Source organism: Oncorhynchus tshawytscha, linkage group LG14 (assembly GCF_018296145.1).
Source record: "Oncorhynchus tshawytscha isolate Ot180627B linkage group LG14, Otsh_v2.0, whole genome shotgun sequence".
Lineage (NCBI taxonomy): Eukaryota > Metazoa > Chordata > Actinopteri > Salmoniformes > Salmonidae > Oncorhynchus > Oncorhynchus tshawytscha.
Genome location: NC_056442.1, coordinates 2,318,041 through 2,344,600, shown reverse-complemented (window position 1 = coordinate 2,344,600; position 26,560 = coordinate 2,318,041). Strand labels below are relative to the sequence as shown.

The 26,560-nt window shown below is 41.5% G+C and overlaps 1 protein-coding gene across 2 annotated transcripts; it reads left to right on the top strand.

Annotated features, from left to right (window-relative positions):
- Positions 1-850: 850 nt before the first annotated feature.
- On the top strand, positions 851-21,010 carry LOC112266357. 2 transcript variants are annotated; one of them, XM_042296758.1, is made up of 11 exons: positions 852-1,171; positions 7,431-7,718; positions 7,849-8,100; positions 8,252-8,314; positions 12,145-12,171; positions 12,312-12,380; positions 15,495-15,539; positions 18,593-18,880; positions 20,297-20,380; positions 20,607-20,694; positions 20,843-21,010. In XM_042296758.1, the coding sequence occupies exons 1-10, from the start codon at positions 1,105-1,107 to the stop codon at positions 20,684-20,686; spliced, it is 1,263 nt and encodes a 420-aa protein (XP_042152692.1). In that variant the 5' UTR covers positions 852-1,104; the 3' UTR covers positions 20,687-20,694; positions 20,843-21,010. The 2 variants fall into 2 exon arrangements, with proteins under 2 accessions (XP_042152693.1, XP_042152692.1); XM_042296759.1 differs by lacking the exon at positions 12,312-12,380 and having other exon boundaries at positions 851-1,171.
- Positions 21,011-26,560: the final 5,550 nt, after the last annotated feature.

Sequence of the window (26,560 nt, the reverse complement as noted above, 5' to 3'; positions counted from 1 at the left end):
TCCAGGATTGTCAGCTGGTCTCAGAGCCACAGCATGTAGGTACAATATCTACTCCAGTAAACTACAGTTCAGGTGCACCTTCCAGAGCAGTAGACATGAGCTCAGATACAATTTGTACATTAATAGAGAGTAGCTCAGATACTCTGTCTACTTCACAGGGAAGTACAGCTAAATCCTCTGTACCAACAGAGACCAGACCAGTACAGCTCCAGCCTCTGTACCAGAAGAAGCCAGTTGAAAAGCACTTGTTGAATATATAGTTTGTTTGATAAATATTTTGATTCTGTACAGGGAAGGTTTGTTTCTCTCCAGTAAACTCATCTCTCTTTTTCTATCTATTTGGGGTTATTATGTATCATGTAATTATCCTGTATGTGCTGTCATGTTTAGCCTAGGCTACTATGATTTTTATGAACTCTGAATAATGTGAATTATAATGAAATCTTGATCCATGCAACAAGATGGCAAATGTATTATTTCATAAGAAAATATTTCATTGTGTGACTGTTTTAGTGTGCATGCCTCATACAGTAGGCTCAGTGGACAGGAGGAAAATTAAATGAACTATAGTTATTAAGTTACCTTTGAATATTACAATATTGCCAACTATGGTTACATTATAGCACAGTGATCCAGCATGTATTTGTTGGCGCCGAATCAGATGCCAATCTGTCCTCAGCTGTTGTTGGCACGTCCATTGTGATAACTCACTTCGTTATCGTTTGTCTTATTCATGTTAATTGTGGTTAGGTTTGTAGCCAAGTATACACACAGGGAGGCGCCAGAGACCAGGTATGTATGGGCAAGGATTATTCCAGACGTTAGGGAAGAAAACAAAAGGAAAGTTATTATAGCATATCAACCTAATACAATGTGTTGGTATACAGTGTGATTGTATTTCAGCTATTAAACATGATTTACAAATGAAATGGAACGTTATTTTCAACCAAGTGGTCATGTCTTCAGAGGAAGGAACTAAAACCCACATTTTACTTTCACTTTCACAGCCTCGGTAGGCAAGGTTATGAACCACATAGTGTTTTAGCATATCTCATTTGAACTTACTTTTATTTACTATAGAAATAAACTAACGAACTAACAAAGATGTCCAAACTTAAGCTTATCAGATTGTGCTTCTGGTTTTATCTGGTGCGAACCGTGGTCTCCGAAGGTAAGTTGAACCGACTGGCGGGCCGAACGTAGCGTTTGGCCTACCTAATATTTGTTAGGCTACTTGTTTGCTATTGTGTGCTAGTTGTATAGCCTAGCCTACAACATCACATACTAAACGTGCCTTATGAACACCGCGCTGCAGCCGCCGAGTGGGATTCATATCAAAGAAAATAAGGAACATGGCAATCTGAAATCATAAACGACATTATGGAGTGATGGCCTAAACACACTCTTCCTATTGAATAATGGTTTTAAACGACGTCTGTGTGGGTTACGTTACGGACCGCACCCTTCATATTCCGTTTAGCTACACACAGAGCCAACTTCAGGAAGTGATCAGATGTTGAATCCTGGCCTAACCAAGGCTAAAACCTACAGACGGGTCTGCGTGATCATGGCAGGCCCTGCGTTATGGGCGAGCCTTAGGGGGGCCCATCCAAATAAAATATTGAAATATTGATCATTTATTTGACTGAGACGCACTCCGACAGTAAGACCCATCAATCTCAGATAAAGAACCCGAGCAAGCGAAACAGTGCTCCTCTGTCTCTGTATGTGTAGACAATGTATCTGATTCTGTCTGGACCAAAAGAGTATGGCATGTTATACTATTTCTGTCCAGACCGCATCAGATCCAGAGGCCAGATAAAGGAGGCTGGCTTCCCCTAAAGTATTTGGGATGCCAAGGCAGCAGCTACTCTTCCTGGGGTCCAAACACATTAAGGCACTTACTTACATTACACACAAAACAAAGATAAAACAGTACATCATATGACATTATTACACCACTACACATCTACAATACAAAATGTATAATAGCACCATACAACAATATTACAATGTACATCTGTGTAGAGTGTGTGTGCTAACATTTGTGTGTGTATGTGTGTGTCTACCTGTGTGTGTGTCTCTTCACGGTACCTGCTGTTCCATAAGGTGTATTTTTATCTGTTTTTTATCATCTGATTCTACTACTTGCATCAGTTACCTGATGTGGAATAGAGTTCCATGTAGTCATGGCTCTATGTAGTACTGTGCGCCTCCCATAGTCTGTTCTGAACTTGGGGACTGTGAAGAGACCTCTGGTGACATGTCTTGTGGGGTATGCATGGGTGTCTGAGCTGTGAGCTAGTAGTTTAAACAGACCTCTGGTGACATGTCTTGTGGGGTATGCATGGGTGTCTGAGCTGTGAGCTAGTAGTTTAAACAGACAAGCTCAGTGCATTCAGCTTGTCAACACCTCTTACAAAAACAAGTAGTGATGAAGTCAATCTCCTCCACTTTCAGCCATGAGAGATTGACATGCATATCATTAATGTTAGCTCTCCGTGTACATTTAAGGGCCAGCCATGCTTAAACTTTCATGCAGATAGGTAGAAACGGTAAGATAAGTTGTAAGCTTCCCCAAACTTGAAACCCACGAGCTGCCTATGAGCTTCACTATAACACCTTGTAAAAAAATTGTGAACGCGCAAGCCGTGTCCACCTATGGATATCAAAGGCCCATTCAACTGGTTAGTTCTGCTCGCATGATCCCTCAACATTATCAGGACAGAGAAACTACACATGCTCATTGCTCACATGGAGCACTGAAAACAAAAGACAATAAAAAAATGTACAACTCCTAAATGACAGTTATTAAATTCACCTAAATTTGTTTCTCACAAGTGTAGTAGGTTGTGAACTCTGCAAACAATGTTTCCACTCCAAAAAATGATGACAGTAAATGAATGGAATGCTTGCATTAACAGTAATTCATGTAACCAAATGACAGTGATGAATGGTGTATTTAGGCCTACTGGTTACATACAGTGCATTCAGAAAGTATTCAGACCTCTTTTTACACATTTTGTTACATTACAGATTTATTCTTAAATGCATTAAATAAATAAAAATCCTCATTAATCTGCACACAATACCCCATAATGACAAACTGAAAACAGGTTTTTAGAAATCTTTGCAAATTTATTACAAATTAAAAACAGAAATACGCATTTGAGAGGGATTGGGTTAAATGCAGAAGATACATTTCAGTAGAATAAATTCAGTTGTACAACTGACTAGGTATCCCCTTTCCCTTTACATGGGGTATTGATCAAAATCAAAAGGGCAAACAATTCACACAATGTAACAATGAATGTGCAAGAATTGTCCGGAGACTGCAGGCTTATTCAGGACAGATTTTGGTGAGAGTGAACCCTCTCGCTTAGCCTCTTCCTCCCTGCTGAAACTAGCAAGGGAAACAGCACCCCTCTGTCTTACTATATGTGGCCCATGTATCTGATACTGTCTGGCCAGAAAAAGTATGAAATGTCATACTCCCTTTTTCCAGACATCATCAGATACATGATCTACACATACAGAGACAGAGGGGCGCTGTTTCGCTCACTCGGACGCTTTATCTGAGATTGATGATTCTTTCTGTTGGCGTGCGTCTCGGTCAAATAAATGATCAATATTTAAATATTTTATTTGGAGGAGGAGGCAAGGGTGGGCAGGCCCCCATAACTTCTTCCCTCCTTTATGCACACATTTTGATATAATAACCATCACATCGAAGTAAACTTGGAGTCATGTGATGATATGTTGTGTGGTCCTCCCACTATGACTCGGGAAGGTGCTGTATGCAGTTTATTAGACTACAGATGAAATAAATGATGATGAACTTCACAGGGTGGTGAAAGTGCAAGGTTATGAGTTTGATGCTCCTTTCCATTAAATATTGACATTGTTATTTTGGTGACATGACGATCAATGCTTTGCGGCCATTTGACAAATAGAAATAATAATTGCTCTCATCCATAATAATGTCATAATGTAGATAGTTTACCCCCACTGTAGCTGTTGGCTAGAGCGCATGTGCCAAGACCAGATTGGGCACATTTACTATGTAACACAACAGTCTATAATACAGTCTATATAACGCACCAGTCTATATAATGCAACAGTCAATATAACACAGCAGTCTATATAATGCAGCAGTCTATTTAACACAGCAGTCTACTCTATATAACACAACAGACAACAGTCTATATAGTGCACAACAGTCTATATAACACTGCAGTCTCTATAACACAATAGTCTATATAATATAGTCTATATAACACACAGCAGTCTATATAACGCACAACAGTCTATATAATACAGTCTATATAGCGCAACAGTCTATATAATGCACAACAGTCTATATAACACAACAGTCTATATAACACAACAGTCTATATAACGCACAACAGTCTATATAACACAACAGTCTATATAACACAACAATCTATATAACGCACAACAGTCTATATAACACAACAGTCTATATAACGCAGCAGGCTATAAAACACTGCTGTCTATATAACAGACAAATGTCTATATAACAGCAGTCTATAAAGCACAGCAGCCTGTAACAGAGATCTGCATCCTGCAGCACTAATTCCAAAAGGTTCTGGGACACTGTAAAGTCCATGGAGAATAAGAGCACCTCCTCCCAGCTGCCCACTGCACTGGGCTAGGAAACACTGTCACCACTGATAAATCCAAGATAATCGAGAATTTCAATAAGCATTTCTCTACGGCTGGCCTTGCTTTCCACCTGGCTACCCCAACCCCGGTCAACAGCTCTGCACCCCCCACAGCCAACTCTTTTCTCTGTATATATCAATGATGTTGCTCTTGCTGCGGGTGATTCTTTGATCCACCTCTACGCAGACAACACCATTCTGTATACCTCTGGCCCTTCTTTGGACACTGTTAACAAACCTCCAAACGAGCTTCCAATCCATACAACACTCCTTCCGTGGCCTCCAACTGCTCTTAAATGCAAGTAAAATGAAATACATGCTCTTCAACCGATTGCTGCCCGCACCCGCCCGACTAGCATCACTACTCTGGACGGTTCTGACTTAGAATATGTGGACAACTATAAATACCTAGGTGTCTGGCTAGACTGTAAACTCTCCTTCCGGACTCACATTAAGCATCTCCAATCCAAAGTTAAATCTGGAATCGGCTTCCTATTTCGCAACAAAGCCTCCTTCACTCATGCTGCCAAACATACCCCCGTAAAACTGACTATCCTACCGATCCTTCACTTTGGCGATGTAATTTACAAAATAGCCTCCAACACTCTACTCAGCAAATTGGTTGCAGTCTATCACAGTGCCATCCGTTTTGTCACCAAAGCCCCATATACTACCCACCACTGCAACCTGTATGCTCTCGTTGGCTGGTCCTCGCTACATATTCGTTGCCAAACACATTGGCTCAAGGTCATCTATAAGTCTTTGTTAGGTAAAGCTCCACCTTATCTCAGCTCACTGGTCACCATAGCAGCATCCACCCGTAGCACGCACTCCAGCAGGTATATTTCACTGGTCACCCCCAAAGCCAACACCTACTTTGGCCGCCTCTCCTTCCAGTTCTCTGCTGCCTATGACTGGAATGAATTGCAAAAATCACTGAAATTGGAGACTTATATCTCCCTCACTAACTTTAAGCATCAGCTGTTAGAGCAGCTTACTGATTGCTGCAGCTGTACACAGCCCATCTGTAAATAGCCCATCCAACCAACTACCTACCTCATCCCCATATTTGTTTTTGTTTTTCTGCTCTTTTGCACACCAGTATTTCTACTTGCACATCCTCATCTGCACATATATCACTCCAGTGTAAATTTCTCAATTGTAATTCATTTGCCACTATTGGCCTATTTATTGCCTTACCTCCATACTTCATTTGCACACACTGTATACAGATTGTTCTATTGTGTTATTGACTGTACGTTTGTTAATCACATGTGTAACTCTGTGTTGTTGATTTTTTCACACTGCTTTGCTCTATCTTGGCCAGGTCGCAGTTGTAAATGAGAACTTGTTTTCAACTGGCCTACCTGGTTAAATAAAGGTGGAATAAAATAAAAAATATAACACACAGCAGTCTATATAACACAGCAGTCTATATAACACAGCAGTCTATATAACACAGCAGTCTATATAACACAGCAGTCTATATAACACAGCAGTCTACATAACACAGCAGTCTATATAACACAACAGTCTACATAACACAGCAGTCTATATAACACAGCAGTCTATATAACACAGCAGTCTATATAACACAGCAGTCTATATAACACAACAGTCTATATAACACGGCAGTCTATATAACACAACAGTCTATATAACACAGCAGTCTATATAACACAGCAGTCTATATAACACAGCAGTCTATATAACACAGCAGTCTATATAACACAGCAGTCTATATAACACAACAGTCTATATAACACAGCAGTCTATATAACACAGCAGTCTATATAACACAGCAGTCTATATAACACAGCAGTCTATATAACACAGCAGTCTATATAACACAGCAGTCTATATAACACAGCAGTCTATATAACACAGCAGTCTATATAACACAGCAGTCTATATAACACAGCAGTCTATACCGCAACAGTCTATATACCGCAACAGTCTATATATCGCAACAGTCTGTATAACGCACAACAGTCTGTATAACGCACAACAGTCTATATAACACAGCAGTCTATATAACACAACAGTATATAACACAACAGTCTATATAATGTAGCAGTTTGTGACAAACCATCAGTATAGTTGAAAATGCTTTGGAACCCATTTAAACTTGTATTTTTCATTTGGTACATGGGAATTTATCTGCAAAAGTTATTTTTATGTAAAGTGAAAGGGAATGTGGATACCTATTCAGTTGTACAACTGAATGTATTCAACTGAAATGTGTCTTCCGCATTTAACCCAATCCCTCTGAATCAGAGAGGTGTGGAGGGCTATGTACACTACCTCATCACTCAGACTTTTATCATCAAAAAGTCAGTCTGATGGAAACATATCTCTGAGGGGAAATGTGATTATTGTTTTATGCAGATTTTAGAATAATAGCATGAAAATCTGTCGCAAATTGGATAGAAACCTAGCTAGTGATATGATAGTGGACAGTGTGTAGACAAAGACTTTAATTTGTGGTGTAGTCTAGATACATTTCTGCTCCAGTGGTGGTGGTGGTGGTGGTAGTGGTGAGGGGGGACATACTAGTCACGGTGGTCAGACTACATAGACCAGATACACCCAGCAAGCAGAATTCTATACATAAAAAGTCAAGGTTGATAATAATGTCAGTTCAATGCCAATAGTGTTAGGACTACATATTTATACCCTCACCATAATGTGTTACCCTGGATACATTGATACTCTGATACATGTATGAAATGTCTGCTTTCCTAGATGATCTTTATCATAAAGTGGGAGGTGAGCTCGTGTTGACGCCGGACAAGTCCACGGTGCCTGACTCCATCATAAGCGTCCTATGGAAGCATGGGAAGAACAAGGTGGCAGAGTGGGACCAGGGGTTTGGTGGTCTGGACATCTATGCCTCCTTCAAAGAGCGTACAACCCTGGACCAGACTACTGGAGAGCTGAGAATCAGTGGATTGATGAAAACAGACAGTGGAGTTTATTCTGTGGAGTTCAACAGCAAACTGCTTGACAAAACATATACATTATCTGTTTTCAGTAAGTGTTTCTGTGTTTGTGTACATATCTGTGTGTGTGTGTGTGTGTCATGGAGAAACAGCAGGTTATGTATTGCAGTGCCTCACAAGCATTTTCCCAAATGATTCCTGTTTCTTTCCTCTATTTACAGAGGCAGTCCCCAAACCCACCATCACTTCTTCCTGTAACCCAGACAAAACCTCCTGCACTCTGACCTGTGAGGGCAACACCACTGATGCTGAACCAGTCACCTACAGCTGGAAAGTGGGAGAGGGGGCGTGGGAGGACTTAGACAAACAGCTAAGTGTCTCTAAATCAACCAATGGTATCAAGTACACCTGCAAGCTGAGTAATGCTGTTAGTTCGCAAGTCAGTGAGCCAGTTGGGGAGGTGTTTGGTTCAGGTGAGTGGACACTCATAAGTGTGTTACAGTCTAATGTATTGATATGTTAGTAACACTGCTAGTGTTGTAGGACATTTTGATTGTGGCAAAATGTTGAGTTCCTGATCAACTCTTGTCAAAAGTATCAATACAAAATGTGTTTTCATTTCAGAGCATTCCATTATTGGTGCTGTTGTTGCTGCTTTGGTTGTCGTTGCCATTGTAGCGTTTGCAGGTAAGAACAGCACATCTATAGTAACAGAGCACTGTACATGTACATAGTTGTGAATCACAGATTGACATACAGTGGGGCAAAAAAGTATTTAGTCAGCCACCAATTGTGCAAATTCTCCCACTTAAAAAGATGAGAGAAGCCTGTAATTTTCATCCTAGGTACACTTCAACTATGACAGACAAAATGAGAAAAAAAATCCAGAAAATCACATTGTAGGATTTTTAATGGATTTATTTGCAAATTATGGTGGAAAATAAGTATTTGGTCACCTACATACAAGCAAGATTTCTGGCTCTCACAGACCTGTAACTTCTTTAAGAGGCTCCTCTGTCCTCCACTCGTTACCTGTATTAATGGCACCTGTTTGAACTTGTTATCAGTATAAAAGACACCAGTCCACAACCTCAAACAGTCACACTCCAAACTCCACTATGGCCAAGACCAAAGAGCTATCAAAGGACACCAGAAACAAAATTGTAGACCTGCACCAGGCTGGGAAGACTGAATCTGCAATAGGTAAGCAGCTTGGTTTGAAGAAATCAACTGTGGGAGCAATAATTAGGAAATGGAAGACATACAAGACCACTGATAATCTCCCTCGCTCTGGGGCTCCACGCAAGATCTCACCCCGTGGGGTCAAAATGATCACAAGAACGATGAGCAAAAATCCCAGAACCACACGGGGGGACCTAGTGAATGACCTGCAGAGAGCTGGGACCAAAATAACAAAGCCTACAATCAGTAACACACTACGCCGCCAGGGACTCAAATCCTGCAGTGCCAGACGTGTCCCCCTGCTTAAGCCAGTACATGTCCAGGCCCGTCTGAAGTTTGCTAGAGAGCATTTGGATGATCCAGAAGAAGATTGGGAGAATGTCATATGGTCAGATGAAACCAAAATATAACTTATTGGTAAAAACTCAACTCGTCTTGTTTGGAGGACAAAGAATGCTGAGTTGCATCCAAAGAACACCATACCTACTGTGAAGCATGGGGGTGGAAACATCATGCTTTGGGGCTGTTTTTCTGCAAAGGGACCAGGACGACTGATCCTTGTAAAGGAAAGAATGAATGGGGCCATGTATCGTGAGATTTTGAGTGAAAACCTCCTTCCATCAGCAAGGGCATTGAAGATGAAACGTGGCTGGGTCTTTCAGCATGACAATGATCCCAAACTCACCGCCCGGGCAACGAAGGAGTGGCTTCGTAAGAAGCATTTCAAGGTCCTGGAGTGGCCTAGCCAGTCTCCAGATCTCAACCCCATAGAAAATCTTTGGCGGGAGTTGAAAGTCTGTGTTGCCCAGCAAGAGCTCCAAAACATCACTGCTCTAGAGGAGATCTGCATGGAGGAATGGGCCAAAATACCAGCAATAGTGTATGAAAACCTTGTGAAGACTTACAGAAAACGTTTGACCTCTGTCATTGCCAACAAAGGGTATATAACAAAGTATTGAGATAAACTTTTGTTATTGACCAAATACTCATTTTCCACCATATTTTGCAAATAAATTCATTAAAAATCCTACAATGTGATTTTCAGGATTTTTTTTTCTCATTTTGTCTGTCATAGTTGAAGTGTACCTATGATGAAAATTACAGGCCTCTCTCATCTTTTTAAGTGGGGGAACTTGCACAATTGGTGGCTGACTAAATACTTTTTTGCCCCACTGTAACAGCAGCTACAACAGTGAGCTATACCCCCTGAAGGGGATACCTGTTCTACCTGTATTTACAGTAATGTTCAGACTACTGTTACAGTCAAGACAAGGGGTTAGATGCACCACCTGCTGTAGGGAACAGTCTTCGTAATGTGTCACAGGGAGGCACCGATTTGGACCCCGCACAGTATGGATTAGTCTAACCTGAATGAATCATTTAAAGGAATTGTAATTACTTTGTGTTAACCTAAACATATGAAGACATAGCCACAGTCAACATACTATACAAATGTTGTTACAAACAAACTACAAACATGACTTTAAAGAAAAGGCTCACAGTGCCTCTCTGAAGACGATATGGGTGATGAAACCACGGAAAGCCATTTATTTCCAATGGAAGAGAAGCAACGTGTGTGAGGGACAGTTGGTAGCATGGACAAGGGTTGTGAACAGGGCGGAACCAAAGTTGGGAAAGCTGAACTTTATGGAAATACTTCCCACCATCGCGGCGCACTTGAAGTACATCACAAATCAATAAAACAATGTTAGAAAACTGCTAATAATAAGTCATGGGTAGAATCTGAATTATTTACTCCTTGCATCCTCTCTCCTCGCTTCCTTCACAAAACCTATTGGAGGAGAAGGTCAGAGGGGAGGGACCTCTGTCTTTCTCATCCAATGTGTTTTGAGAAGTAGGAGAGAGGATGCAAGGAGTATGCCATTGATATTCTTCCTTAGTCGCACAAGTATGCTACATGTTCGATGCCATATCAACCATCCACTATAACTGTAATATGTGACGGTGCATAAGGCCTATCTGCAAGTCCATAACATGATGATTAATTTTAGCTGTGTGTGTGTGTGTTTGGCTTTACCATAAGAATTGTGGTGTTTCCCTGGTTGGGTAGGTTACATGTAATCAGTCACCCCTAACCCTGGGGGTTTCCATTGGGTATAGCGGGGTCTAGCAGTCACTCAAGAACAATCATTTAAAGTAGACAAAAAAGTAGACTAAAATTGCTTTGAATTTGATGTCAGGATTTGAACTCGGCCTTGTAAACCTTGTAATCTGATAGCCAGGGAATTGGGAGGTGGTGGAGTCCTCCTTTTTGGTGACCATTCAAAACCAAAAGCTATTTTATAGCTATTAAAATATAGGTTGTGATAGCTGTAGCCTAATTGCTATCTTCATTCATTCGGCCCAGGAGGTTAGTGCCATTTTGGTTTAATGTATTGTTATAAAAATAAACACAACTGAACAACTTCCCCAAAAGAAATGTCCTGTTTGTTTTATATAAGCTAGGCTACTTATGGTTTTTAGTCTGTTCGTGTTCTCTTCTCCTTTGTCGTTGAAGACACTATCATGAGTTCCCACCAACATTGTCTTGTGCTCTTCCCACTTTCTACAAAGTTGGTGGGAGGTCATTACAGATCTACACTGTATGCTCCGTTCCACAAGGATGGCTATAGTCTAGGGGGTCGGCAACCTTTTTCATCTGGAGTGCCAATTTACATTTATTCCTACCATTTCTAAAGTTCTGCGTGTCAGTTATGATTTTCATATGCGCATTGTAGGCTACCTAACCATGCCCAAAAAATGTCTAACTGCCCACAAACTAAATCATGATATAGCTGTCGACTAGACAGAGGCGCTGTCCATTCAGCACCACGCCACGGAGCTCCACTATGCCTACCTGTCCTGAGGCGGTGCTGAGTCACGGACGCAGCCTTAGGTTCCCTTAAAAAAGCATGTGCAGATTTTGTGATTTTCGAAATTCGTTTAGGTTTTTTTGTCTTCATGCGTCCTTGTCGATTGTAGGCCTTAGTATGTAATTTGATGTATGGCTTTTATTTCAATGCATGTGTAGTATTTATTGAGCGTAGTTTGCATTCATCATCAGCTATTTTATGCACTGGTTACTTTCACATTGATGTCGGCCTGGTGCAGGTACTGTACGCATGTTGTTTATTGGTGCTCTCAGAAATGATGTCTCCTTATTGCAGCTTAAGCATGTAAATGTGGATGAAGTCACACTCAACAGCTGACAGAATGGTTAATACACAGACTTGTACTTTAAGAGGGGTTATTTCTCACTCTGTTAAACATGACACATAAGCTACTGAACCATGGATCAACATGGAAAATAAAATGTGTATATTTGTACTCCTCAGGATTTTTGGTGTGGAAGAAAAAGACAGGTAGGATGATTCTCTGTCTCTTCCTGTCTCAATTATTCATACTCACTACTTCACAGAACATTTGGATTCCAGTGAAAACAAAGAACCATTTGAATGAAAATGTTATTGTCTTACATTTTTGAGTTTCTATTTCATCTCAGAATATTCCCAAGACACCTGGATCGACTTTTTGAGAAAGTATTTTGGTGGAATTTATGGTAGAATTTGTGGTAAGTGTTACTTACCTTAACTAGACTGGTCCATATTCAACCTGCTGACAGGGTCCCCAAAGTAATACAAACACAACATTATTCATGTACTGTACTATATTCACAACCTTCCATGCACTGCACACGTTTCCTCACAGCACAGGACAGTAGTGTTGTATTTGTCCCATTCCAGAAAACTTTTAATCTATGTGTGTGTGAGAGATAGAGTCCACAGCAGTAATCCCACAACCCAGAATATTTCCATGTTTTCTCTTATGCAAATTTAAAGGGCAAATGCCTCCTAAATTCAAGGAACCTATTCTACTCTGTTTACAGTAAACAATGTTGATGGATGGTGTAACTTTACAGGGGATGCAGGCAACAATCAGAATACTGTTGCCCTGGATACAGTTTACAGCGTTGTAGGAGAGAAGTCTTCTAGAGATTACTCCAGGAATCAGAATAATAACAATCAGCCCACTAACACGGGTAGTAACACTAACACACCTTTTACATGGTACGTCTATAGGGCCATTTTGACCATGAAGATATGTGGAGATGTTGTCAGAAATGTGTTTCTCATATTATTAGTGGTGACATTTATTTGAAGAACATGTTTTAGTGACATCTACATACAGTATGAGAAGGTGATTACTAATGTGAGTTTAAAGTTAGCAGTGTGTGGAATAGAATATATTGAATGTGAATGATGCAGTTGGAATCTGCAAGGAAAATGTTTAATGTAAATGATGTACTTGTGATGAGTATTTGAAATAACCTGCTTGGTTTTGGTTTATCTTTACATCTGTGCATTTTTGCACTGCAAAATGTCACCCATAGAGGTAACACTGTGGATAAAGATTGTCACTGTCATCCCTTGCTAGTTTGTACTGTTGAAAAGCCTATTATTTCGCAATCTTCTGCTCTGTTTGATTTACTCCATGGTTGTCATTCAGGACGCTTTCAGTTCTGACAACTGTTTCCATGTTGTTTTGTTTGATATGAGTGTTGCTGGTTTAGAGATGTAGCTTGTATCAGAACGTCTCAAATCCTTTGCAGGTTTTGTGTCTTTTAGAGCTTACAGTATTTATCTACTGCAGGGGTAGGTAACCCTGGTCCTGGAGGGCCGCAGACCAGGTGTGTTGAATATAGGCAATCACTGAACTGATCAATTAGCTCAGTTGGTCTGGTGTGGTGCCTAGTTGGAACAAATTCCTGCAGTTCCTACTTTACTGACATTATTGTCCCCATGGGGAAATGTTGTTGCAGTGTCATGTACATGTTTAAAGTGGTTTGGGTCCAAAATGATTTTGTGCCTTGCGGAGGGCCCTGACCTTAAGGATCTCATCCAGGACTGTCTGTGTGACTCCAAGTACCTTGCTTGTTGTGGTGATAATCCTTCTCAGCATATTTCTCTGGCTGACAGTGGCATTGCCAAATCAACAAACAATACATTGTCAGTATATAGTAAAGTCAACATTAAAAGATCCCAGCTTTTTGAGAAAGTACAGTCTCTGTTGACTATTTTTGTAGATCAGGTCTGTACATTTACTCCACTGAAGCTTATTGTCCAAGAGGACACCATGATATTTGTATTCCTCTACAATCTCTATATTCTGACCTCTGAAAGATGTTGCAGAGGTTGGTGTTATACGCTTCCTGAAGTCTATGAACATCTCTTTGGTCTTGTTGGTATTGAGGACCAAGTGTAATTCATCACACCACTCTACAAAGGACCGGGCCATGTTGTTCCTCGTCATCATGCAACAGGCTGATCAAGGCAGTGTCATCAGAGAACTTATTGAGGTGTCTGTCAGGATGGTAACTAGTACAACTATTAGTGTACAGGAGTGGGGACAAAACACATCCCTGAGGAGAGCCTCTGTTGATGGTGCGTATGTCCCACATGTGGGGACCTACTTTGATCCGCTGTGACCTCTGGCTTAGGAAGTCCTACAGCCACAAAACCAGCCCCCCATTTTAGGAGAATTCCCGAATGAGTCTCTGTGACAGAATGTAAGGCTGGATTGTGTTGAAAACAGAAGAAGAGTCAACAAATAAAACTCTGACAGGGGATTTGGCACCCTCTAGATGTCTATAGACCATGTTAATACACCCTCTGGATGTCTATAGACCATGTTAATACACCCTCTAGATGTCTATAGACCATGTTAATACCCCCTCTAGATGTCTATAGACCATGTTAATACCCCCTCTAGATGTCTATAGACCATGTTAATACACCCTCTAGATGTCTATAGACCATGTTAATACCCCCTCTAGATGTCTATAGACCATGTTAATACCCACTCTAGATGTCTATAGACCATGTTAATACACGCTCTAGATGTCTATAGACCATGTTAATACACCCTCTAGATGTCTATAGACCATGTTAATACCCCCTCTAGATGTCTATAGACCATGTTAATACACCCTCTAGATGTCTATAGACCATGTTAATACACCCTCTAGATGTCAATAGACCATGTTAATACACCCTCTAGATGTATATAGACCATGTTAATACACCCTCTAGATGTCTATAGACCATGTTAATACACCCTCTAGATGTCTATAGACCATGTTAATACCCCCTTTAGATGTCTATAGACCATGTTAATACACCCTCTAGATGTCTATAGACCATGTTAATACCCCCTCTAGATGTCTATAGACCATGTTAATACCCCCTCTAGATGTCTATAGACCATGTTAATACCCCCTCTAGATGTCTATAGACCATGTTAATACACCCTCTAGATGTCTATAGACCATGTTAATACCCCCTCTAGATGTCTATAGACCATGTTAATACCCACTCTAGATGTCTATAGACCATGTTAATACACCCTCTAGATGTCTATAGACCATGTTAATACACCCTCTAGATGTCTATAGACCATGTTAATACCCCCTCTAGATGTCTATAGACCATGTTAATACCCACTCTAGATGTCTATAGACCATGTTAATACATGTGATTCTGCAGAGGTTACTTTTCCTCTAATGCCATCACCAGAAATCTGTTTTAACTCAATTAGGGACCTTTACTCACGTGTGTGTGTGTGTGTGTGTGTGTGTGTGTGTGTGTGTGTGTGTGTGTGTGTGTGTGTGTGTGTGTGTCCAAAACAGGGGAAAGCAATGCCGATAAAGCTGAAAAGGGGCAGGGGAATGAAGGTATGTATGAAACTTAAGTGGACAGTTTACCCGGTAACAGAGTGCTCTGGCGGTTACAATACACTCAAGACATATTTGTCCCACATGAGTTGATTCCTGTCCCCGATTTTACTGAGTTTCAGTTCATATAAGGAAATCATTCAATTAAATTCAGTAGGCCCTTATCTATGCAGTTCACATGACTGGGTAGGGGCGCAGCCATGGGTGGGCATGGGAGGGCATAGGCATGCCCACCCACTGGGGAGCCAGGCCCAGCCATTTTATTCTGGTAAAATGGTTTAAATTCATTTTTACTTATCAATCTACACACAATACCCCATAATGACAAAACGAGAACAGGTTTATAGATTTTTTTGGAAAATGTATAAAAAATATAAAACAAAAATACCTTTATTTATATAAGTATTCAGAACCTTTGATAGGAGACTCAAAATTGAGCTCAGGTGCATCTCTGTTTTCATGGATCATCCTTGAAATGTTTCTACAACTTGATTGGAGTCCACCTGTAGAGAATTAAATTGATTGGACATGATTTGGAAAGGCAAACACCTAGGTATATAAAACCAAAACCAAGCCATGAGGTCAAAGGAATTGCCCGTAGAGCCCCGAGACAGGACTGTGTCGAGGCACAGATGTGGGGAAGGGTACCAAAACATTTCTGCAGCATTGAAGGTCCCCAAGAACACAGTAGCCTCCATCATTCTTAAATTGAAAAAAATTGGAACCAGCAAGACTCTTCCTAGAGCTGGACGCCCGGCCAAACTGAGCAATCAGGGGAGAAGGGCCTTGGTCAGGGAGGTGACCAAGAACCCAATTCTCCCAGAGTTCCTCTGTGGAGATGGGAGAAGCTTTTAGAAGGACAACCATCTCTGCAGCACTCCACCAATCAGGCCTTTATGGTAGAGTGGCCAGACAGAAGCCATTCCTCAGTAAAAGTCACATGACAGCCCACTTGAAGTTTGGCAAAAGGCACCTGATGGACTCTGGTCTGATGAAACCAAGATTGAACTCTTTGGCCTGAATGCCAAGCATCACGTCTGAAGGAAACCTGGCACCACCCCTACGGTGAAGAATGGTGGCAGCATCGTGCTTTGGGGATGTTTTTCAGCGGTAGGGACTGGGAGACTAGTCAGGATCGAGGGAAAGAAGAACGGAGCAAAGTACAGAGAAATCCTTGATGAAAACCTGCTCCAGAGCGCTCAGAACGGGGCAGACGTTCACCTTCCAACAGGACAGCGACCCTAATCACACAGCCAAGTCAACGCAGGAGTGGTTTCGGGACAAGTCTCTGAATGTTCTTGAGTAGCCCAGTCAGAGCCCGGACTTGAACCCGATTGAACATCTCTGGAGAGTCCTGAAAATAGCTGCGCAGCGATGCTCCTCATACAACCTGACCGAGCTTGAGAGGATCTGCAGAGAGAAATGGGAGAAACTCCCCAAATACAAGTGTGCCAAGCTTGTAGCGTCATACCCAAGAGGACACGAGGCTGTAATCGCAGCCAAATGTGCTTCAACAAAGTATTGAGTAAAGGGTGTGAATACTAATGTAATGTTATATTTACATTTTTGATTTTTTAGTACATTTCGAAAAATTTAAACAAACCTGTTTTTGCTTTGTCATTATGGGTTATTGTCTGTAGATTGATGAGGGGGGAAAAACGATTGATTCCAATTTAGAATAAGGCTAATGTAACAAAATGCTGAAAAAGTCAAGGGGTCTGAATACTTTCCAAATGCACTGTATCCTGGCAAAGGAGAAATGTTCACTAACAGGGATGTAAACAAATTTGTGCATGTTTTTTTGTGCATATGGAACATTTCTGGAATCTTTTATGTCAGCTCATGAAACATGGGACCAACACTTTACATGTTACGTTTATATTTTTATTCAGTATATCTTAAAGGCTATTTATACAGATTGTATGAGACAACATCCCTCCCTGTGGCTGTATGATAAGGGTAATGTGTAATGTATGTATTATGTTGAGTGTGTAATGTAGCAGTGTCTATTTTGTATACAGCAGTACTGTGTGTCTCAGACCATTTTCCCCTTGGGACATTAAAGTTCATCCTCTTCCTATACGCTGTATCTATAATTATATGACAATATTTTAGGTTGACTATAATTTCATTACACAATTTCTGATACATCTCATGCCTTACTTTTATTTTCCTGTATCAGTAAAATCAGGAAGTGCATCATCTATGCCTCTACTGCCATCCAATCCAATTAGACTGGTTTTGGATTTCTCCCTGAACAAGATGTTTGCCATTTTTGCCCCATTCTGGAACTTTGAGGGACTATGACATAGCCCCTCTGTCACGAACCTTGCCGAAGACGGTGCCTCTTCCTGTTCGGGCGGTGCTCGGCGGTCGTCGTCGCCGGCCTATTAGCTGCCATCGATTTCCTTTCCGTTTGTTTTTGGTTATTGGGTAATTGGGTACACCTGTTTTGTATTAGGGTTTGTTTGTAGGGTATTTAAGGGCACTAGGCCCGCTGGGTATTTGTGCGGGCTTGTTTGTGTTACTCTGTGTTTGATGGTGTGAGTTATTCGTACATTTATTCTCCGGACTATTTTGTCCTGTTGTTTGGACCGGCAACTTATTATACGCCCTGTGTATTGGCGTGACTGTTTTTGTTGCACTGGGGAATAAATTTGAAGGAAAGACTGAACCCTGCTCTCTGCACCTGATTCCACCCACCACCACTCCTAGTTGATCGTAACACCCTCTAGTGGTTTAATAGGATCTATATTGATATAATAGTGGACAGGGTGTCCCCAAAGACTTTAATCTGTAGTGTAGTCTAGATACATTTCTGCTCCGGTGGTGGTGGTGGTGGTGGTGAGGGGGGACATACTAGTCACGGTGTTCAGACTACATAGACCAGATACACCCAGCAAGCAGAATTCTAGATATAAACAGTAAAGGTTGATAATAAAGTATCTTTCAATGCCAATAGAGTTAGGACTACATATTTATACCCTCACCATAATGTGTTACCCTGGATACATTGATACTCTGATACATGTATGAAATGTCTGCTTTCCTAGATGATCTTTATCATAAAGTGGGAGGTGAGCTCGTGTTGACGCCGGACAAGTCCACAGTGACTGACTCCATCACAAGCATCCTATGGAAGCACGGGGTGTACTATGTGGCAGAGTGGGACAAGGAATTTGGTAGTCTGGAGATCTATGGTGTCTTCAGAGGCCGCACAACCCTGAACCAGACTACTGGAGAGCTGAGAATCAGTGGCTTGAAGAAAACAGACAGTGGAGTTTATTCTGTGGAGTTCAACAGAAAACTTCTTCACAAGACATATAAAATATCTGTTATCAGTAAGTGTTTCTGTGCGTGTGCATATATCTGTGTGTATGTACCCATGTGTGTGCGTTTCCGTGTAGAAAACAGCAGATTATGCAATGCCTCACAGGCATTTGTTGGGGTTCAGTACACATTATACTGTGTATTATAAGTATTGCAGTTTTTCTTTCAAGTTATCTGATTCGAGAAAGTTTGAACTTCTGTTCTCCTTAGCAGCAGGTCAAACAGTCCTAAATGTGAGTCAAAGCCTGATGGTAAGAAGACAGTGGCATTCACCTGGAATTCACTGAGCCTCCTTTTCATTCTCATCCAGAAGTGAACACAACAAATACTAATATGGTCTGTGTATGAGAATGCTAAAGCTCTCTTCTCTTCCCCTCACTTCTGTTTATACAGTCTTAAATTAACTGGATGACTTGCCTTGTTCTGGCTGGACTACATCATCACTGCCTTTAACTTCTTTAAAGATGTACTACACAGAAATCACTCCATTTCCTTGTTGATAAAATTCTAGTAGTTTGCCTAATTTCAGTTTATGTGAAAAAAACAAGCTGCCATTGTGTAGAGAATCATTTTACCATCTAAACCTCTGAAAAATATATTTTCCATAACCAAAAATATTGTATATTCATATTTTTGAAGCTGGTGTACAAAACCAAAATGGGAAGCATAGAACTATCACACATAGAACAGATCTACCACTTAGACTTGCTTGCAATGGGAGTGAAAGATCTATAACTCACATTTCTATGTGGATTTGGTTGGATCGCCCAAAAAGTTACATATTGTTGCTTTAAGCAGTGTTTGATGCAGTAGGAGAGAGGCTGTAGTTGATGTTTTCCTTTTATTTGATTCTGGAGAGGTTACGGTTCCACTAATGGCCATCTCCAGAAATCTGTTTTAATTCAATTAGGGACCTTTTGTGTGTGTGTGTGTGTGTGTGTGTGTGTGTGTGTGTGTGTGTGTGTGTGTGTGTGTGTGTGTGTGTGTGTGTGTGTGTGTGTGTGTGTGTGTGTGTGTGTGTGTGTGTGTGTGTGTGTGTGTGTGTGTGTGAGTGTGTGAGATTGCACAGCTGTAAATCCCACCGCTGAGAATATTTTTTTCTCAACCTTATGCAAATTTAAAGGGCAAGCACATTTTAAATTCAAGGAACCTCTTCTACTCTGTTTGCTGTAAACAATGTTGATGGTGTAATTGTACACGGTACGCATAAAAAGGTTGGATGGAAACCTGGTTACAGATTGAGGTGAAAGTGGTGTTACACTGGAATTCTACCATCAAATATGTTGAGGATTGTTAGAACAAGTCTGGTTTAAAAAACATATTGTGGTGGGAGGGCTTGCTGTCTAAGAAAACACTTTCTGGGAAACACTGGTGGTTCAGTAGAGAGGCTGTCGTACATGTTTTACCTTCTCTGTGTGTTTCCTCAGGGGGCGATGATGAGACTACAATGAATGGCAGCACTGCACCAGGGGGCGACCTTGACGCCGCTGAAAAAGGAGAGGCAAATGGAGGTGTGTATGAGAAAGGGACAGTTCACCTCAAGTCCCTCTGTATGCGTCAGGATAAATGTACAGACCTCAGTCTCAAATGGATGGGAAAGACTGGCATCTTAAACTGTCACAAACGGTGATAACAGAGAAGGAATCAGTGCCATTGTTATTACAGCATTCTTGAATCACATTCATTCTGAATGGTTCCATTTCTCTAGTTGAGTTCTCCTATTGTGTTTTCTTGCAGAGGGGTCCGTGCTGCTGAAAGAAGACACGGTGAAGTACGACAATGGAAAGGTGGAAGCAGAAGAGAATTCAGCATTGTAGGACGGACGGTAAGTTGGAGTGGGATAACAATGTAGACTGTTTTCACTTCATTTCCCTTTATTGTGCAATACTTCTGGTCAACTCACTATAAGTAGACTGTTAGTCTGTTACCAACTCTTATTCCTAATGATTTATTCCTAACTGACATCTCTCTAGCCAGGGAACTGTGGACCAAAGGCACCGTCCCATCTTGACCACCAGCACTGGACGACATGGGTGCCCCTCTGAGGTTGCGTTTTTTTGTGGATTTACCTTTTTTGGGAAAAATCTGAATTTAATCATTATTGAGAATCATGGATTTAAAGGAACTGAATCTCTTTTTGACTTTGACTTCTTGACTATTTTATTTTATAAAAATATAAAAAAACACCTTTATTTAACCATGTAGGCTAGATGAGAACAAGTTCTCATTTACAACTGCAACCTGGCCAAGATAAAGCAAAGCAGTGCGACACAAACAACAACAGAGTTACACATGGAATAAACAACATACAGTCAAAAATACAATAGAAAAAGTATATATACAGGCAATAAATAGACCATAGTGGCGAAATAATTACAATATAATTACAATATAGCAATTAAACACTGGAGTGATAGATGTGCAGCAGATGAGTGTGCAAGTAGAGATACTGGGGTGCAAAGAAGCAAAAATAAATAACATTATGGAGATGAGGTAGTTGGATGGGCTATTTACAGGTGCAGTGATCTGTGAGCTGCTCTGACCGCTGGTGCTTAGCTAGTGAGGGAGATATGAGTCTCCAGCTTCAGTTATTTTTGCAGTTCGTTCCAGTCATTGGCAGCAGAGAACTGGAAGGAAAGGCGGCCTGAAGGAGGAATCGGCTTTTTAGGGTGACCAGTGAAATATACCTGCTGGAGCGCGTGCTACGGGTGGGTGCTGCTATGGTGGCCAGTGAGCTGAGATAAGGCGGAGCTTTACCTAGCAAAGACTTATAGATGACCTGGAGCCAGTGTGTTTGGCTACGAATATGAAGCGAGGGCCAGCCAACAAGAGCATACAGTTCACAGTGGTGGGTAGTATATGGGGCTTTGGTGACAAAACGGATGGCACTGTGATAGACTGAATCCAATTTGCTGAGTAGAGTGTTGGAGGCTATTTTGTAAATGACATCGGAGGATCGGTTTATATAGTCAGTTTTACGAGGGTATGTTTGGCAGCATGAGTGAAGGATGCTTTGTTGCGAACTAGGAAGCCGATTCCAGATTTAATTTTGGATTGGAGATGCTTAATGTGAGTCTGGAAGGAGAGTTTACAGTCTAACCAGACACCTAGGTATTTGTAGTTGTCCACATATTCTAAGTCAGAATCGTCCAGAGTAGTGATGCTGGACGGGCGGGCAGGTGTGGGCAGCGATCGGTTGAAGAGCATGCATTTAGTTTTACATGCATTTAAAAGAAGAGTTGGAGGCCACAGAAGGAGAGTTGTATGGCATTGAAGCTCATCTGGAGGTTAGTTAACACAGTGTCCAAAGAAGGGCCAGAAGTATACAGAATAGTGTTACGAACCAGCTCAAAGCCTGTAACAAAAGGGAGACAACGTGGAGATAAGGAGTAACAAAACATATATTTACTAAATAAACTAAACTAAGTACAATATACAAAGTTGTGTGTGTAATCAGTAATCAGTAGTGTAAGTGAGTGTTTTGCATGCATAAATGTGATAATGCAGGGTGTTGAAAGATGCCAAAGCAAACCAACCAAAAAGCCACCAAGAAACACAACAAAATCTATAAAGGTGTCTGCATGGAGAGTCTCTTCCATGAATGGGGAAGTGGAGTATTTATTCTATGACACAGCGGGGCCCATGTGTTTCCCATGTAGCTGACGACCCTCCCAACTCCGCCCACCGGCATCCTAATAAGGAAACAAGAACAAAGAGAATACGGCTTTCTAATCTCTGGGAATCTCAGAAGATATGAAAGAGAGGTTGAACAGGCTAGTAATAGGGGTTGCAACAATTTCGGCGGATCATTTTAGAAAGAGAGGGTCCAGATTGTCTAGCCCGGCTGATTTGTAGGGGTCCAGATTTTGCAGCTCTTTCAGAACATCAGCTATCTGGATTTGGGTGAAGGAGAAATCGGGGAGGCTTGCGCAAGTTTCTGGGGGTGCAGAGCTGTTGACCGGGGTTGGGGTAGCCAGGTGGAAAGCACGGCCAGCCGTAGAAAAATGCTTATTGAAGTTCACACTTATCGTGGATTTATCGGTGGTGACAGTGTTTCCTAGCCTCAGTGCAGTGGGCAGCTGAGAGGAGGTGCTCTTATTCTCCATGGACTTTACAGTGTCCCAGAACTTTTTGGAGTTTGTGCTACAGGATGCAAATTTCTGTTTGAAAAAGCTAGCCTTTGCTTTCCTAACTGCCTGTGTATATTGGTTCCTAACTTCCCTGAAAAGTTGCATATCACGGGGGATATTCGATGCTAATGCAGAACACCACAGGATGTTTTTGTGCTGGTCAAGGGCAGTCAGGTCTGGAGTGAACCAAGGGCTACATCTGTTCTTAGTTCTACATTTTTTTTAATGGGGCATGCTTATTTAAGATGGTGAGGAAAGGACTTTTAAAGAATAACCAGGCATCCTCTACTGACGGGATGAGGTCAATATCATTCCAGGATATCCGGGCCAGGTCGATTAGAAAGGCCTGCTCACTGAAGTGTTTTAGGGAGCGTTTGACAGTGATGAGGGGTGGTCGTTCGAACGCAGACAATGGGGTATTGTGTGTAGATTGATGAGGGGGAAACTATTGAATCCATTTTATAATAAGACTAATGTAACAAAATGTTGAAAAAGTCAAGGGGTCTGAATACTTTCCAAATGCACTGTATCCTGGCAAATGAGAAATGTTCACTAACAGGGATGTAAACCAATTTGTGCAGAAATCTTTAGAGAATTTTTTTGCATATGGAACATTTCTGGAATCTTTTATTTCAGCTCATGAAACATGGGGCCAACACTTTACATGTTAAGTTTATATTTTTATTTTTATTCAGTAAATCTTAATGACTATGTGTACAGTACATACAATTTGTATAAAACCCATATGGGTGTGAGACAACATCCCTCCCCGTGGCTGTATGAGAAGTGTATGATAAGGCTTATGTGTAATGTATGTATTATGTTGAGTGTGTAATGTACAGTGTCTATTTTGTATACAGCAGTACTGTGTGTCTCAGACCATTTTCCCCTTGGGACATTAAAGTTCATCCTCTTCCTATACGCTGTATCTATAATTATATGACAATATTTTAGGTTGACTATAATTTCATTACACAATTTCTGATACATCTCATGCCTTACTTTTATTTTCCTGCATCAGTAAAATCAGGAAGTGCATCATCTATGCCTCTACTGCCATCCAATCCAATTAGACTGGTTTTGGATTTCTCCCTGAACAAGATGTTTGCCATTTTTGCCCCATTCTGGAACTTTGAGGGACTATGACATAGCCCCTCTAGTGGTTTAATAGGATCTATATTGATATAATAGTGGACAGGGTGTCCCCAAAGACTTTAATCTGTGGTGTAGTCTAGATACATTTCTGCTCCGGTGGTGGTGGGGGTGGGGGGATACTAGTCAATGTGGCCAGACTACATAGACCAGATACACATCAGCAAACAGAATTCTAGATAAACAGTAAAGGTTGATAATAATGTCACTTTCAATGCCAATAGGGTTAGGACTACATATTTATACCCTCACCATAATGTGTTACCCTGGATACATTGATACTCTGATACATGTATGAAATGTCTGCTTTTCAGATGATCTTTATCATGAAATCAAATCAAATTTTATTGGTCACATACACATGGTTTGCAGATGTTAATGTGAGTGTAGCGAAATGCTTGTGCTTCTAGTTCTGACAATACAGTAATATCTAACAAGTAATCTAACAAATTCACAACAACTACCTTATACACACAAATGTAAAGGGATGAATAAGAATATGTTCATGTAAATATATGGATGAGCGATGGCCGTGCAGCATAGGCAAGATGCAGTAGATGGTATAGAATACAGTATATAGATGAGTAATGTTGGATATGTAAAGATTATTAAAGTGCCGTTATTTAAAGTGACTAATGATACTTTTATTAAGTCAATTTATTAAAGTGGCCAGAGATTTGAGTCTGTATGTTGGCAGCAGCCTCTCTATGTTAGTGATGGCTGTTTAACAGTCTGATGGCCTTGAGATAGAAGCTGTTTTTCAGTCTCTCTGTCCCAGCTTTGATGCACCTGTACTGACCTCACCTTCTGGATGATAGCGGGGTGAACAGGCAGTGGCTCGGGTGGTTGTTGTCCTTGATGATCTTTTTGGCCTTCCTGTGACATCGGGTGCTGCAGGTGTCCTGGAGGGCAGGTAGTTTGTGAGTGTTTTAGGTGACAAGCCAAATTTCTTCAGCCTCCTGAGGTTGAAGAGGCGCTGTTGCACCTTCTTCACCACGCTGTCTGTGTGGGTGGACCATTACAGTTTGTCTGTGATATGTCCGCCGAGGAACTTAAAACTTTCCACCTTCTCCACTACTGTCCCGTCGATGTGGATGGGGGGGTGCTCCTTCTGCTGTTTCATGAATTCCACGATCATCTCCTTTGTTTTGTTGATGTTGAGTGATAGGTTATTTTCCTGACACCACACTCCCAAGGGCCCTCACCTCCTCCCTGTAGGCCGTCTCGTCGTTGTTGGTAATCAAGCCGACCACTGTAGTGTCGTCTACAAACTTGATGATTGAGTTGGAGGCGTGCAAGGCCACGCAGTCATGGGTGAACAGGGAGTACAGGAGAAGGCTGAGAACGCACCCTTGTGGGGCCCCAGTGTTGCGGATCAGCGGGGTGGAGATGTTGTTTCCTACCTTCACCACCTGGGAGGTGAGCTCGTGTTGGCGCCGGACAAGTCCACAGTGCCTGACTCCATCACAAGCATCGTATGGAAGCATGGGAAGTACACAGATCCAGGTAGTCTGGGTGTCTATGCTGCCTTCATAAACCGCACAACCCTGAACCAGACTACTGGAGAGCTGAGAATCAGTGGATTGAAGATACAGTGCCTTGCGAAAGTATTCGGCCCCCTTGAACTTTGCGACCTTTTGCCACATTTCAGGCTTCAAACATAAAGATATAAAACTGTATTTTTTTGTGAAGAATCAACAACAAACAATCAGAAAGGGGATTCATCAGAGAAAATGACTTTACCCCAGTCCTCAGCAGTCCAATCCCTGTACCTTTTGCAGACTTTCAGTCTGTCCCTGATGTTTTTCCTGGAGAGAAGTGGCTTCTTTGCTGCCCTTCTTGACACCAGGCCATCCTCCAAAAGTCTTCTCCTCACTGTGCGTGCAGATGCACTCACACCTGCCTGCTGCCATTCCTGAGCATGCTCTGTACTGGTGGTGCCCCAATCCCGCAGCTGAATCAACTTTAGGAGACAATCCTGGCACTTGCTGGACTTTCTTGGGCTCCTTGAAGCCTTCTTCACAACAATTGAACCGCTCTCCTTGAAGTTCTTGATGATCCGATAAATGGTTGATTTAGGTGCAATCTTACTGGCACCAATATCCTTGCCTGTGAAGCCCTTTTTGTGCACAGAAATGATGACAGCACGTGTTTCCTTGCAGGTAACCATGGTTGACAAAGGAAGAACAATGATTCCAAGCACCACCCTCCTTTTGAAGCTTCCAGTCTGTTATTCGAACTCAATCAGCATGACAGAGTGATCTCCAGCCTACAACACTCACACCTGTGTTAACGAGATAATCACTGACATGATGTCAGCTGGTCTTTTTGTGGCAGGGCTGAAATGCATTGGAAATGTTTTTTAATTTGCATGGCAAAGAGGGACTTTGATCAGATGAATTGCAATTA